The 15,189-nt window shown below is 39.6% G+C and overlaps 1 protein-coding gene across 1 annotated transcript; it reads left to right on the plus strand.

Annotated features, from left to right (window-relative positions):
- Nucleotides 1–1,985: 1,985 nt before the first annotated feature.
- arhgef38 (Rho guanine nucleotide exchange factor (GEF) 38) lies at nucleotides 1,986–15,064 on the plus strand. Its single transcript, XM_067584815.1, has 14 exons — nucleotides 1,986–2,320; nucleotides 6,748–6,932; nucleotides 7,467–7,584; nucleotides 7,693–7,840; nucleotides 7,964–7,981; nucleotides 8,104–8,303; nucleotides 8,474–8,607; nucleotides 8,748–8,852; nucleotides 8,954–9,073; nucleotides 10,020–10,394; nucleotides 10,489–10,626; nucleotides 11,097–11,298; nucleotides 12,921–13,204; nucleotides 14,366–15,064. The coding sequence occupies exons 1-14, from the start codon at nucleotides 2,104–2,106 to the stop codon at nucleotides 14,546–14,548; spliced, it is 2,427 nt and encodes an 808-aa protein (XP_067440916.1). The 5' UTR covers nucleotides 1,986–2,103; the 3' UTR covers nucleotides 14,549–15,064.
- Nucleotides 15,065–15,189: the final 125 nt, after the last annotated feature.

Here is a 15,189-nt window from a genome sequence, read left to right on the forward strand (position 1 = left end):
GTTTTAGGCTTATGACTGTGGAACTATACTGAAACAAGACTAAGAGTATTCAGCCATGCTAGCGCTCTGTGAGGCTGTAGGTACAGCAGTGCTTGAGGTAAATGCTAAACACAAAGTACACCTCAGGCTGATGTGATGTCATTAGTTTTGTAAGTATTTTCTCCCAAACTTGTCCAAAATTTTGGACAAATAGAAACTTTGGCATGATAATGTGATGGAGGAAAAGTCAAAATATCCCCAAAACCTATTACAATTCATTCTGAGGGGGCATATATGCACTACATGAATAATACACATGTTGCCCAGAGATTTGACTCAAAATTATAAACCTCATTGTAGCACAAGAGGTTAAGTCAAGGGATGGCCAAAGTTAGTTTGTCTTCTGCATGGATATCTGTATCAAATTTCATGACAATCCATCCAAAATTGTTGAGTCATTTCCCTGACAATCAAAATGTCAACCCAATAGTAGCAGTAGGGAAAAAGTTAGGGGATCACCAAAGTCAGTACGATTCATCAGCTGGAAAGCCATGCCGCTAGCACAATATTTGTATCCTTCTCTTTGTCATTTTGCCTAACTAAACAAGCTTTAAACTAAACAAGCTGTGTGAATTCATCTGAAAGATTACACTTCTGTCTGTGAGCAGGTCAAGCACAGCCACACCCTGAGTGACATGAGCTCCCTCAGGGTAAAAAATATTACCATGCTGACAGTGCACACTGTTTACTCACTTATGTGTTTGTGGGGTATATGATTGTTCAGTATGGTTTACTTTACAAAGTCCACTTGGTTATGTAATACAGCTAACAATGGCATCTATTATCCTAAATACAATTGAACTCTGCTGCAAAGGAATTAACTTGTAATCATTTAATTATTGAGGTGTTCTTACGCACATAGACTAATGATAATGATAATGTCGCAATGTGAAAGTTCACCTGTTACAGTGAGCAATATGTGTGCATCTAGGGAAATGGAAGTAAAAGAGGTGTGCAGTGAACACACTGTATGGTGATCTGAAAACACAATAGGAACTGTCATAACCTGTGCTTCAATGGGGAGGAAATGCATCCATTCATTCATTCTGGCAAGGAAGGTAGTATCTGGTTGCTTTGACCAGAAATCATTGTTGCTGTTCAGTGTTGATGAATTACCTGTCTAACCAGATCTGACATTTTTCATGAATGACATTTGTAGATTTTTACTAGAAAGAATACATTTTTGCACAAGAAAACAAAAACTTGAAAAAAAAAATTGCCATGCATAACAATTTGAAGAGTTTTTCCAAAATTAGATTTTCATAATTTTAAAAACACAACCCACTGAATCACTGAAAACCAATAACAGCCCAGTCCATTAGTCAACACATCTGAGTGCAATTTGAATCCTTAAAAATGAGTTTTGCTAACATGGATATTGTGATCTGAAACTTTTAGATGAGCAATTCAAATGTGATGTTATTTCATTCATTCATTTAATTCATCGCCAAGTCTTGCTAAATCCATTTAATGTATCTGACTTGATAGCTCAGCCATTTAAGATGTGACTTTTGGGTTTGTTTTTTCCATACATAAAATGTTCATATTATTTGATCTGGAAATTCCCTTATTCATCTCTGTCTAAATATAAAACTCTCTGCATTGCCAAGTGTGATTTACAGCACCTGGACCATTTACGTAAATACCTCTGTGTCAACATTTTGGCACATTGTTATTGTCTCTGTGAGGTTAAATTAATTTTGTTATGAGAATTTTTAGTTTTAGTGAGATTAAAAAAACTTTCTAGTGTTGCCATTGCTCTGTCCTTCAACCTTCGAGCGAGAGAAAGTGCATCGTATCACTTTCTCTCTCTGATGGATATAATGGTCTAAAGGGAAGAAGCATAGCACAGCAGCGGAGAGGAGTGGCCACATAGCTCTCATGTCAGGTTGACTGGGGAGGAGCTACATTACCTGTGCAGATCAGGCAGTCATTGCACAGTGAACAGTGCACCTGTTGCACCTCCCAGGCCCTCTCTGTCTATCTCTCTCCCTCTTTCTGTCCCTCTTCCCCTTCTTTTCTCCTTGCCTGATCAGAAAGCACAAGGGAGCTGACAGCCTCACCATGGATCCCAAGGAGGTCAGCAAGGGTGAGAAAGAGAAGGAAAAAGAGAAGGAGAAAGTGATAAAGAGGAGGAACAGGCCTGTGTTCCTGCGCTACTTGGAGAGGAGAAAGACGGACACTATTGTGGCTGATGACATGGCCAAAGGTGACATCAACCTGGGGACGCTGGTGAGGAGGAGTCAGTCTGACAAGACGGAGTACAGCGCTAAACTTAAAGGTACATCAGCTAATGACCTCCCCAGAGGTCAAAACTATGGCAACAATCTAAACACACGTGAGCCAACACCGAAAAGTCTCTTTACATCTTGAACTTGTTCACAACAGGAACAAGAACAACACAGGAACAAGTTTAAGGAATAGGAATAGGAAAACTTTTAGACTAATATGTCCACTATATATGGACCGCAAGGGCAGAATCTATGGCCTGAGGGCAAAAATGTAATACACACACACACACACACACACACACACACACACACATACACACACACAGCTCTAGTATCCACCGCTCTATAGCAGTGGATACTGGGCACCTGTTGTGCTACTATGTGTTGAGCAGGAGATACTCCCACAGGGATGAAGCCACATATGCAAACTGTGCTCCAAACTCAGGCACAGAGGAGTGGCTTTAGAAGTGTTCCAGACCAGCTGGTAAACAAGAGTTAGATGCTGGTGGCGTGTGAAGAAGGACTTATTTTATTTTTCACTACTAAGTTTATTGAAAGAGAAGTTGAAGGCATTTCTGCATTTGTGGTTTACAATGATTATAATGATAATGATTAAAAAATAGATGTACTGTTTGACCTGAAAAGTAAGAATTATTTGGAAATAAACGTGTTCTGATACAAAACAAACAGTAAAGTCAGCTGTTTGTTGTCTCATCACAGTCTGCTGAGACACTCTTTTTACAGACACAAATGTCTATGTTTCAGAAAAACTAGCTTCACCTGTCCAGAGTGCAGTCAGTGACTGGGAATGCTGCACTTGATCCAAAATGACTGACATCACTGTGTCAGTAGGGGCTTACTTTTAAAGATCAAGCCAAAGTATGTAGACTTTCCAGTGCCACTTGTTCCTTATTTCCTTTTCTATGAACAATACAACTCACATGCCAAAATAACTGGTGGCACTATAAGTATAGCCTACTTCTCACTTAGTGTTGCACTGATAAGATAACTTTCACACACACACACGCACAGGCACAGGCACGCACACACACACACACACACACACACACACACACACACACACACACACACACACACACACACACACACACACACACTTGCCTTATCAGCAGCTGCTCTGTTTACCTGAAATAGAGACACTCTCTACTCTTTTGCCACTTTCTGTTTTCTTGACCAACCCACATGATCATGGCAGAGAGGGTTGTCAAAAACACTGGGGTGTTTTCAGTAAACCAATCACCCCACCTGTTTGACTTTAGTCTCACACCTGACAGCAGTATTACATATTTACAGTGGTATTACCATTGCAAATATTGACAGAACGATGACTTCACTGAAAGAGGAAACATGTGAGCTGCTGCCTGACAGTGTGTTCTCATCTGCTTGTCAGACAGGTTGGTCGAGCCACAGAACCATGACAACATGACATCACTGTGTCTAATTATTTACAGTAACTAAATATAATAGTTCTGATGACGATTTACAGGCTCAGAGCTCACATGAAGGGACAGTAATAAAACAGATATTCCTGTGTACTCATCCACTAATCATACACGGAGCAGATACCTTGTTACTTGTGTTATATTGTCTGAGACTGAGCACTGTGTGTGTGTCACCTTGATGTATGAATAAGACTTTTGAATTAAACATTTTGTGGCATTCATTGTGGTATACCCAATGAATTGTAACATACCTTTTTATAGACAAGACATATTCTAAGTATGCACAGTGATAAAACCCCATTGTGCACTTTGCTATGTGGCAAAGTCTAACGTGTCATTTTTCTTGATGGCGATACGTGATACACCAGGCCTTGTCTTGTATTCTGTTCTGGGGCTGTCTGTTGAATCCATTTCAATGGCCTGAGCAGTGAAAAGCCCTGTATCCACTTTCATGGGAACTCCTGTGCTGGCAACCATATTTCACCAAACAGGAAAGGATAAGGATAAGTCAGTACAGTTTGGATCTGCTGCTGAGTCTTGATAGGCTATAATACATTTTTGTACAATTGTGATGTGTTAGTGTGTAGGAATCTTTTCACGGCCAGGTTGGAACACGACAACTTTCACAGTGTGCAAAATGCTTTTAAGATAATTTTATGTAATTTCCAACAATCAGGCGGCGTGCAGTGGCAAGAAGAGATGGGAGTAAAAGCTTATAATGTATGAAAAGAGCTAAAACCACATTTGTTTCCTTCAAATTAAAAATAGAATATGCCTCTGCACAACGAGCCACTAAGATACCTCAACCAGGTCAGGTTTTCTCACGGGTGGGGGTTTTCAGAAATTCTGGGGTTTCTTTTCACACTCAAAGCCTGTGAAGACACGTGACACTTCATGATACTGTTGAAACATGAATGTGATACTTCTTTTACATAACATTTCCACTAGTGTGCTAGAAATACCTATAAGTGTCTCTGATGCTCTTACTCGATATAATGTAGAGTGTTGTTCCACTGTAATCAATAGAAATATATTTAAGAGGGATTTCTTCCAAACCTCTGTTAGAATCATATGACAGACATGATTGTCTTTTAAATGTGCCATATACAATGAGATTACAGAAGCTGTTTTTTTACTATACAATAGCCTGAGAAGTTGAACTCACAAGAAAGCTGTTATTCTTTATTGATCTGACATTCTAAATTGTCTTTGGTCATTAAGGTAAGAATTACAACCGAGGTGAGGGGAAGGACTAAGATCGACTATGACTGCTAAACTGTCTGTACAAACAAGTATTACTGTAAACTGTGATCTGTATCAAGGTAAAGAGGAGGACACATAAACATGAACACCATTACAATGCATTCCAACTGAATACAATAGTCCTTTAATGAGTATTGTCTTTGTGAAGTTTATAATGTTCCATTGTTGTTGGAATTCTCAGCGAGTTGATGATTCACCTATGCAGGTGTTCATTGTATTCCTGTATCTCAGGATCAAGAAAAATGCAAGGTATAAATGTGCACAGTATTGCAGGCAGAATGTGAATAGATCCCTGCCAGTGAACACAATCTGTACAGTGTTCGCATTCGTGAGAAAGTACTGATCACTGGGCAAAAACACATGACCCATTCTATTCAGCTTCACTAAAAGGCTTTCAGCCTCTTGTTACTAAACTGTTCCCTCACAGCAACACTGTAGTGACATTCACAATCTCTGCAAATTGCAAATTGTTTTCATTTGTATTCTTATGAAAAACAAAACAAAATCAGAGCTAGATAGTTGTACATTATCATGTCTAACATCCCTGCACCTGCCATACTTGTTTTCCTTTTCAGTGCAACTTCCTTGTAGTCTTTGTTACTTGCCTGCTTTGCTTATCATGGTTGAAAAATTAGACTGAGTCAAAACCCAGAATTAATGACAGCACATACAAAAATAACATGTAAATGCGAAGGGTCATTTCCCAGATAGCTAATAGTTAGTAGTACTATAGTATTCTTGTGCAAAAGGTGCCTATGATGCAACCGAATATAAGGTCATACTTATGTTTAATACATATGCATGTTAACCTGTATGTGTGTGTGTGTGTGTGTGTGTGTGTGTGTGTGTGTGTGTGTGTGTGTGTGCATGTGCGTATACAGTATTTGTGCATGTGTGGGAAATGAGTAAGCTGAGTCTGATGGACTATGGTGAAATGGTTTGTGTGTACAAGCATAACTGCGTATATGTGCGTGTGTTTGTGCACCTGTGTGAATCCGTGTCAGCATGTGTGTGTCTTTGCATATGTAGGTGTGTGTTCATCATTGTGTGCCACTCCCCCCCCGCACTCCCAGCCTGAGCAGATGGAATGCCTGAGCACGCCGTAGCATTACATCAGCGGCACGATTAGTTCCGTAACCTGACACGGGCCTCGCAGCCTTCTGTCTCCCTCCCTGCCTCTATCCATCCCTCACTCACTCACTCACTCCCTCTCTCTCTCTTCATCACTCTCTCCCCCCAGAGGAGGAAGTGGTGCGTGGCGTCGATTAGGCAGTGAGGAAGCATCCCTCTCCTCTGAACAGACACTCCTGCCTGCCATGCAAAGCACAGAGCAGTCACAGACTGATTAGGCAGCAGAGCAATAAAAAAAGAGTAGCGAGCCTGACTGGCATGTTAAGTGAGGCCTTTGGCGCTTCAGTCAAAATAATTAGATCACCGTGAAATATCGATGGCTGCTCAGGCATCAAGCGGATGTGTTAAAAGAGATGTATGTTTTTCCAAGCATGCACAGCCCACAGGGCCAGGGTGTTTACCAGCATTTTAGCAGATGCATATGTGTCACAGATGGCTTGAAATGTTGGCAAAAATATACTTTTTGGAAAATGCAGATTTACAGCTAAATGTAGGTTTATGTTTACATTATTATTTTATAAGAACTTGTAAAACCTTTGATGAACTCATTAGGATAATTGGTATATGACACCTAAGCTTATTTACATCTATGTTTACCATAATTTATCTTTTTCCCTCAGAGAAAATGACACCACATGACTTGTCAACTCCCCCCTCCCCTGCACTGGACCCAGAGGAGATCCGTTTGAGGAAGATGAACCGTAGGGCAAAGGTCATTCAGGAGCTTATGCAGACAGAAAAGGACTACCTCACTGACCTGGAACTGTGCATCAGAGAGGTGGTTCAGCCTCTAAGAAACATGCAGGTAGATGGTGGTAGATGCTTTTCAAGACTCACACTTTTTGTGGGTTCAGTCAGTGTGGTATCAACCCAACTAACACACACTACGACAGCACAAATAGTCTGTAGTTTGTTTAAATTATATTATTTTACTTGGTCTGATTTAATTTGTATAGTGTAATGTTAATGCTCAACTATGTGCTAACAAAAAGTTAATGTTTAACAATACTTAATGGCTGATTTGGTGCATGCTCACCAACTTAACCCGCAACCAACCATAACATGAACCCTTATCAAGACACTGAACATCTGCAGACAACTTTTCACAAAATTACCACTTTAAACATGGAAGACTTTCTACAAACACACAAGTCATGATTGCGATATCCAAATAAAGTGCTGAATAAGTTGAAGTAATATTAATGACAGTTCATTTTTACAGTGACTAAAGATTCAAGTTGATCGATACTTTGACATAAAATTAACTATTAGGAGATTTTGATTGCTCTATTCGCATTGAGTCCATAATTTTCACCATAGTTTCCTTATCTTCTGTTAGGTTGTAGATATAGATCGGCTGTTCACCAACATGGAGACAGTGTGTGAAGTATCTGCCGCACTCCTCCAAAGACTGCAGGAGGCCATGGCTGACCCTGATCCAGAAGCAGTTGTTATAGGTAATGCCAGTTTCACTCCTTCTGATTGCCTGATTTTATAATATGTTAACATTTACATCTCTGGTTAATACTGGATGAAAAATTCTCATGTTTCCTGTTTATTTGAAGGAGAAGTATTCATCCAGGCGAAGGCAGCTTTAGAAGACGTATATAAGATTTATTGTTACCATCATGACGATGCCAATATGTCACTCAAATCCTATGAAAAAGAGGAAGAAATAAAGCAACATTTCACCACGTGTGTATTAGCACTGAAGTAAGTCAAGTCACTTCCTCCAAATATTTTTTAAATTATTTTTAACTTCCATGATATTCTAAAGATCATCATTAACATTGTATGATATTTAATGGTGATTTCATTTTGTCTTTTTTATCACAGAAAAATCTATGACCAAGAGTAAGTACGCTGTAATGAAATCTTTACATGTTGCAAATACTGAATCCCATACCAGATTTACTGTACTTTCATATACTGTATAGGTTATAATTATTACATTGATAATATGCTTATTGTCACAGAGGGAAACCCAACTTGCTGGACATGGGTTCACTCCTCATCAAACCTGTCCAGAGGATCATGAAGTACCCGTTGCTGCTTAGTGAGCTGTGGCAGGCCACACCTGAAAACCACCCTGACTTTCGGCCACTGCAAGAGGCTTTCACTGCTGCCAAGATCATTAATGTTAACATCAACGAGTTCAAGAGACGCAAGGATATAGGTAAGGTTACAAACACTAGGACATACAAAACAATATTTTGTCATTTCTGTCTATTTATCAAGTGCAAATTATATTAGTTGCCCTGCTAAATCATCTCCTATCCTGTCCATTCCATATCTTTTCAAATGTAATCCTTACAATTTTGGTCTCATATTCCCATCTACTCTCAGTTATGAAGTATAAGAGGCTGGAAGATGAAGGCACACTGAGGGGCAAACTACACAAATTCAACATTCACTCCATCCGAAAGAAAGGCGATAGGTTTGCTGGCTATCTCAAGATCCTCACTGGAGTTGAACCACAGGTAAAATAGAGTGAGAATTTACCTTTTTCTTTTTTTTTACAGTTGTAAAGAAAAACAAATTTCTGACCTAAAGTTGCATTAGCATAGTCAGTGGTATTTGAAAGTGTAGAAATTTGGAGTTTCATATTTTCTTTTTGTAGGTGAGAGATGAAATATTTGATAGAGAAGAGAAGCTGTTCAGGAGTCTGGAGAAAGCTGTGAGGCAGCTGGTCAAGAATGTCCAGTTTTACCTGCAGCACACTCAGGTAGGTCTTTGCGTGCAAGTGCATGTACCATGTGCATATTTAAATCACTTGAAATATCCTTGTGGTCTGAGGCTTTTTTTCTTGGTGTTTTTTTTCTGTAGGAGATGGTGTCTGTAGCTGTTCAGAAGGTCCAGGACATGGAGAACGTCATCAAGGAGCCAAACAAAAATGACACAAATGGATCATCGCACAGTAATGGCAATGACCCCTATAAGCACTTTGTAAGTATGGCCGTTTTTGTACTTCACAATGAAAATGACAAAACATTGTGTTTCTATTGTTTTCGTATGCAGTTGCATCATCAGTTTAATTTAGGGTGCACTTTACTGTTCAGCTTTCCCCTCTTCCCTTAACTCCCTTGATCATCTGTACTGGTGTCTGTCATTGCTTTTCTGTCCTGTTCCTTCATGACCTCCCATTCTCCCACTGTGACTCGTCTGCCACTTTATCCATAGCTAGATGTCTTTTGTCCATTATATTCATCCCCTTCTACTATGCCTCTAACCTTTCTAGTAGATCGTGCAGTATCCCTGCCACCTTCCCATTCCTGCCTCCTCTCTCTGCGAATTGCACAATTCTGAGATAACTGTGCCTTTGAATATGATTCTTTGTGTAGTAGTGCTTCGCTGCAGCAATTCGGCAGTCCCTCAATCCTAAATCTGTAATGAGTTTTACAAAGTAGGTGCAGACACAATTGCACCAGTCTGAAGAAAAGCAACAGACTTATTTTGTATGGAAGAACTCCATTGTGTCTGCCACAATCAAAACATGACAGCTGTAACTGATAGATGCTTTCAGGAAGCAGAACATTTTCACCAAACGAAGAGTTCTTTCTATTTTATGTATAGTACTACCCATTACATGCTCCTCACTATAATAGATAAGTCTGCTGAAGTTTTTCTGTAGCTGAACAACATCACCAACCTCCTGTTTGTCTGCAAGCAAATTAAGCTGTAGCAGCTCTGTTGTTCTTATGTTATCAAGGGTAATGTTAAGGCATACTTTACTAAAAACAAGAGATTTCATAGTTCAGACATTACAAAAAAATCATATAAAACACACAGAAGAACACATAAAGTACCTATTATGTATAGAATACATACCACAGAATACTAATACTGTATATCTCTATTCATCATTTGCCACCTCATTGTTTTCTTCTCCCAGAAAGACAGTATGGAGCGCTTGGTCCTCGCCCCCCTCTCCTCCCTACAGGGCATGTTCACAGCCCCACAGAAGCTCATTCAGAAACGTTATGACAAATTACTGGATTACTGTAGCCGCCTGGAGCGCTCTTCCTCTTTTTCGTCCTCATCTTCTGCATCCACCACTTCTTCCTCTACTTCACTGGTGTCAGAGGACCCGCCTGGCCCTGCCAGGAGGGACTATGAAGCTCTCAATGCCCTGCTAGTGGAGGAGTTGCAGAGGTTCAATATGGCCGCCTATACTATCCTAACCAACTGTGTGGTGTATCTAGTGGCCTTACTGAGAGAGCTGACGGATAAAATACTACTCCGTGCTCCATCCATACATCAGCTACCGGTGAGGATCCCTCACATGATTCACATTATTAGACATATTGCAATTTTTGTGTATTTAATATTTAATCTGAAATGTGTTACATTTGCTTTTGCAGGCTCCATTGTCAAACATCACTGAAGTGCAGAACAGCATCATGGATGAACTGAACAATCTGACTTTTGTCAAGGATAACGCGCAGAAGTTAATGGAGCGAAAAGTCAGCTTTGAGAGACAACGAGACAAGAAAATTACGGTAAAAAAAGTGGCAGGGGAAATGATCTAGTATAATGTATAGTGTAAAGTGTAAGCATCTGGAAACAACTCAAAGTCTTTCAGGTTAAAACAAAAGTTCCACATATTCTTTTGAGTTTTCCACAATTTTTTGAAAAAATTCCAAGTCATAAATGAGGAGCTATAAGTCTCATCAAAGGCAGACACAGAGAACAGTTCCAGTCTGTGATTAACTAGGGTACTTGGCAACCCATAGCTCTACCAGGTACCAGTCCCTTGACACTTGTACAATATATCTCCTGATTGTGTGTGTAGAAGGTGCACACATATGCATACACATCTGTACATAGTGTTTGTGCTTGGACGTTTGAGTAAATCTATTTATATACTCTTGTGTACTGATAACCAACAGCAGGCCTACATGAGCCCACACACACCATATACACTTCAAATATTTACACCAACATCCCTTTTTGTTGTGCTGTCCTCCAGATGCCAGAGGTACAGCATCAAACCGAGGAACAGCGTGCCTGGCTGCTGGCAGAATATCCACTGAACCGTCTGTATCAGCTGAAGAGGAAGTGTAATGGCTGCCAGGAGCAGGACCTCAGCCTGCTGGAGGGAGAGCTGGTGGCCCTGCTGGAGGACACAGACCCATTAGGCAGTAGCAGCCGCTGGCTGGTTCACACTGGAGGCAAGTGTGTGTATGTGTATGCATGCATAAGGACAAAGACCCTTGGGGCAGAGGTAGCTCTTGGCGCATACTGTTAGTAAGACATACAAGGTGAATAAAGTTATCACACTAGATCATCTGCAGGTATAGTAGGTATAGCTTTCCTCTGTAAATAGACCTGCATTTATTAGATGACTGAGGCTGTGCAGACACACCAAACTTTACTTTCTGACACTGACAAGTCAGCACACAAGAATCAGTCCCAGGAGTTCCTGTGATGTCATGGTTGCTGGTACCTCTGTGCCTTCCTCTGGAGATGGTTGCCTCACAACAGGGCCAACTCCATAGCTTGTCTCCATCTTCCCTCTACATCTCGCTGAGGCACCTGCGATCCCAACGTCTTGTTTGGAACAAACCACTGCACGTTGTAAGCAGTGTTAGAGTACAAAGCCTCTCCCTCTGGGTATTCAGAAACAAGGATGGAGAGATGCCGTTTGTATGCCTCTCTGTACTCTGCAATAACAAGTTCTTTTTCATGAGGTCTAGAAAAAAAAGTGTGTACGTTTCTTGGTACGAAGTACATTCTTCACAGACTTGTCTTTTCCTCTGGGATTACAAGCTTTCCCAGGAAGTTGTTCATTCGTCTGTTGATATCAACACTATGAATATGTTTGCCTCATATTTACACACTCTTCAGGTGTCTCACTGCAACTGGATTTAAGATTGTGTAAGCAAATGCTGTAGCTCTAGCTTTCAGTCTTAATGTTTATCCTTTAGAAATTATGGCCATTTATTTTATTTTAAATTATTCTGTAATTACTTTACTGTTAGACTGTTAGATTTAAAGGTTTGGTTCACCCAAACTATGAAAAAACGAAACAAATAATTTGCAGGTATGTATATAACTGTTAATAGTTAGAAAAACATTTTGGTGCAATTTGGTACAAATTAGAAAGAAAGAAAGAAAAGAAAATGGAAAAAAGTTGTGGATTATATGTTTTTAATTTGAAAAATTCATAGTAAATTGGATTCTTAACAATTCTTAAAAACATACTTTTTAGTGTATAGTTTTGTGTGTCAAGCAATCTATATTCACATATGAGGCTACAGCAAGTGAGCTATATAGAAGACTTACTTTCCTACTAATTTCCAGGACATTTTTTTCAACAATTTCCTAAAAGTAGCTTAGGCTCTGTAATTTGGTAGTATAAGAGAAATGTATAGATTTTTTTCAAGAAATAATCTGTAACACACAAAACTAGGTAGGTACCTACCTACTAAACCAATTTAACACTTTTTTCTGTTTTTTTCTTATAATTTGTAACAAACTGCACTACCCCTTCTGTGACATTCCCTAAAAATGAACCTTTACATACTGGCAAATTACACTGCAAATTTCCAGAAAATTAGTATAAAATTAAGGGACCTGCAAAACAAAGTGTTACCAAAAGAGAATAACATCCGTCCAATTGCATTGGGGTGGAGGCAGACATCTCAGAGATGGACATCTCAAAACCTGGACAAATTAAAAACAAAAATCATCCCCATGGCTAGATACTGAATTTTAGAATTTGGGTGTACCAACTTTAAAACTGACCAGACTTCAGGCATTCTGACAAACTGTCCTGTTGTGTCACTATTAGGTACACAGGGTTATGTCTACTCCACATTCCTGAAGCAGTACAACCCTCTGAGGGACTCGCAGCGGGCAGGCCAGATGGCCAAAGAGCAGCAACAGCAGCAGCCGCCTGCCATGGCGGATGAGGACTTCGATGACCTCAGCCTGTTTGTGTCAGGCAGTGGCAGCAGCAGCCTGCTCAGTTTCAGTCTTAACACCACCGACAGCAGCTCAACCCTTTCTGGACTGCAGGGGGAGCCGGAGAGCCCTGAAGACCAGGAGGACACACTGGACAAAGAGGCTCAGCAGGTGTGTATTGTGCCTTATATGTGATTCTTTTGTTTTCTTGCAACATATGGATGTCATTTTAAGGTACTGCATTGCTTAGCATTGGTGAGATAGGGTAAAAAAATCTGTATTGAAGAGGAACTGAAAAGAAGAGATTCTTCATCAGCTCAGTTTTGTTGACACTTTAAGAACACTCAGTCAAAAGGGCTAATGTCATTTGCAAAGTTTTGCAAAATCAACAGTTGCAGCAAGGCTACACACACACAAAGTGTGTGCACAGACAAACACATTATAAAACGAACAAACGAAGCAGTATCATAATTTCAGAAGCGGCTCTCTTTAGGCCTCTGCAAATTACTGAAAAAATCAGTATGAGAAGTGAAAATCATTCTTTGGTTTAACAGCTAACAGTTCAGACATATGCAACCTGTGACGAGCCAAAAAAGTTCATAACCACTGACATAAGGGATGGAACTGAGACACTACACACCTCATAATTAAAATAAAAATAATGGCTCAGCAAGCAATGTAACTTTAACAGGGATTTCAGAGGGCCATTAGTGTGTCCTCACAGAGGAGCATCCACCTTATGATGGTTGTTACTATAGAGAGACAGTAAAACTGTAATGTGTATGTATATAAACAGGTTGAGCTGAAGTTCTGTTGCTGTGGAAGCACATTTGACAGTTTTACAGTATCTCAGCATTCATTGAAATTATATGGCTTGAATGATATTAAATGGTGATGGTGCTGTCACTCTGGCTTCAACAAACACCTGGGCTTTGTCCTCCTTATAGTCATGTCTTCATCCACTATGACTACCTAATATCCCTCTGATCTTCATCATTACATGACACTTATTGGTGTCTTGTAATCAATAAAAATTGGGCCTGTAGTAACAGTTTGCCCATGCAGAACGTTAATAAACAGTGCCACCTTCTGGATTTACAGGAGAACACACTTTAGTGATGTCTGCAATTTAAGATTTGATATTTGTTATTTTTCTCCCCAAAATAGTAGTTTGTAATTGTCAGCTGCTCTTAAATGTACCTTTGTGCAGTTGAATGGTTTCCCAAAAAAAAATCAAAGTAAGCTGAACAAAGATATGGTCCATTTTTCAAACGGAAGATTTGTAGATTTGTTTAACCTCTGATGCCGTCTGATTTATGTCTCTTTCCACAGTTCTATGCTGTGTATGCATTTCAAGCCCGCTGTGACCAGGAGCTGACCTTGCAGGAGTACCAGCATGTCCGCATCCTCAAGTTTTGTGACCTGGGAGGTAATAAGGAGTGGTGGTTAGCTGAGGCAAATGGACAGAAGGGATATGTCCCTGCTAACTACCTTGGCAGGATGTCCTACGCATAAATAGAGCCCCTGTCTTTATGCATAGGATATCCAGAAACCAAACCATCCAGAAGACCAAATTAACATCAACCTGTAGCATTTTAAACAAACTTTAATACATCATTGAAACAGAATGTCCTGACTGTAAATCGTGTTGCATTTCTGCTTTGTGAAAGTGACAATTGCACTAGGCATCACTAGAACTTATCAGATGTTTCATACCAAAAGTGTTGATGTCAAATCTGCTTTGCCTTTAGAAGATCATAAGAGAGCTCACCAATGTGACTTGACCAATAATCTGTGATAAACACGGGTAATGGTAGGAAAATACTGGCCACTGTACTGAGCACTTTGTACTACAGTGTTGAGTTTATATTGACTATGATTTATTCATGAAGTAATTTTTATATGTGAACTGATTTATAGATGAAGTAAATGTTATATATGAAATGATTTATAGATGAAGTAAATGTTATATGTGAAATGATTTACAAATGAAGTATATGATATCTAAATGCAAAATAAAGAAATCTATAAATGTCTTTTATATTTTATCAATTATATGAATAAAGATGTCTTCTATGATAACTGATGTGATCTACTCTCCATGTGTCCCGCAGAATAGAATGACTCACACACTATATAGTCACTGCTACTGCCAT

This window comes from Thunnus thynnus, chromosome 3 (genome assembly GCF_963924715.1).
Source record: "Thunnus thynnus chromosome 3, fThuThy2.1, whole genome shotgun sequence".
Classification (NCBI taxonomy): domain Eukaryota; kingdom Metazoa; phylum Chordata; class Actinopteri; order Scombriformes; family Scombridae; genus Thunnus; species Thunnus thynnus.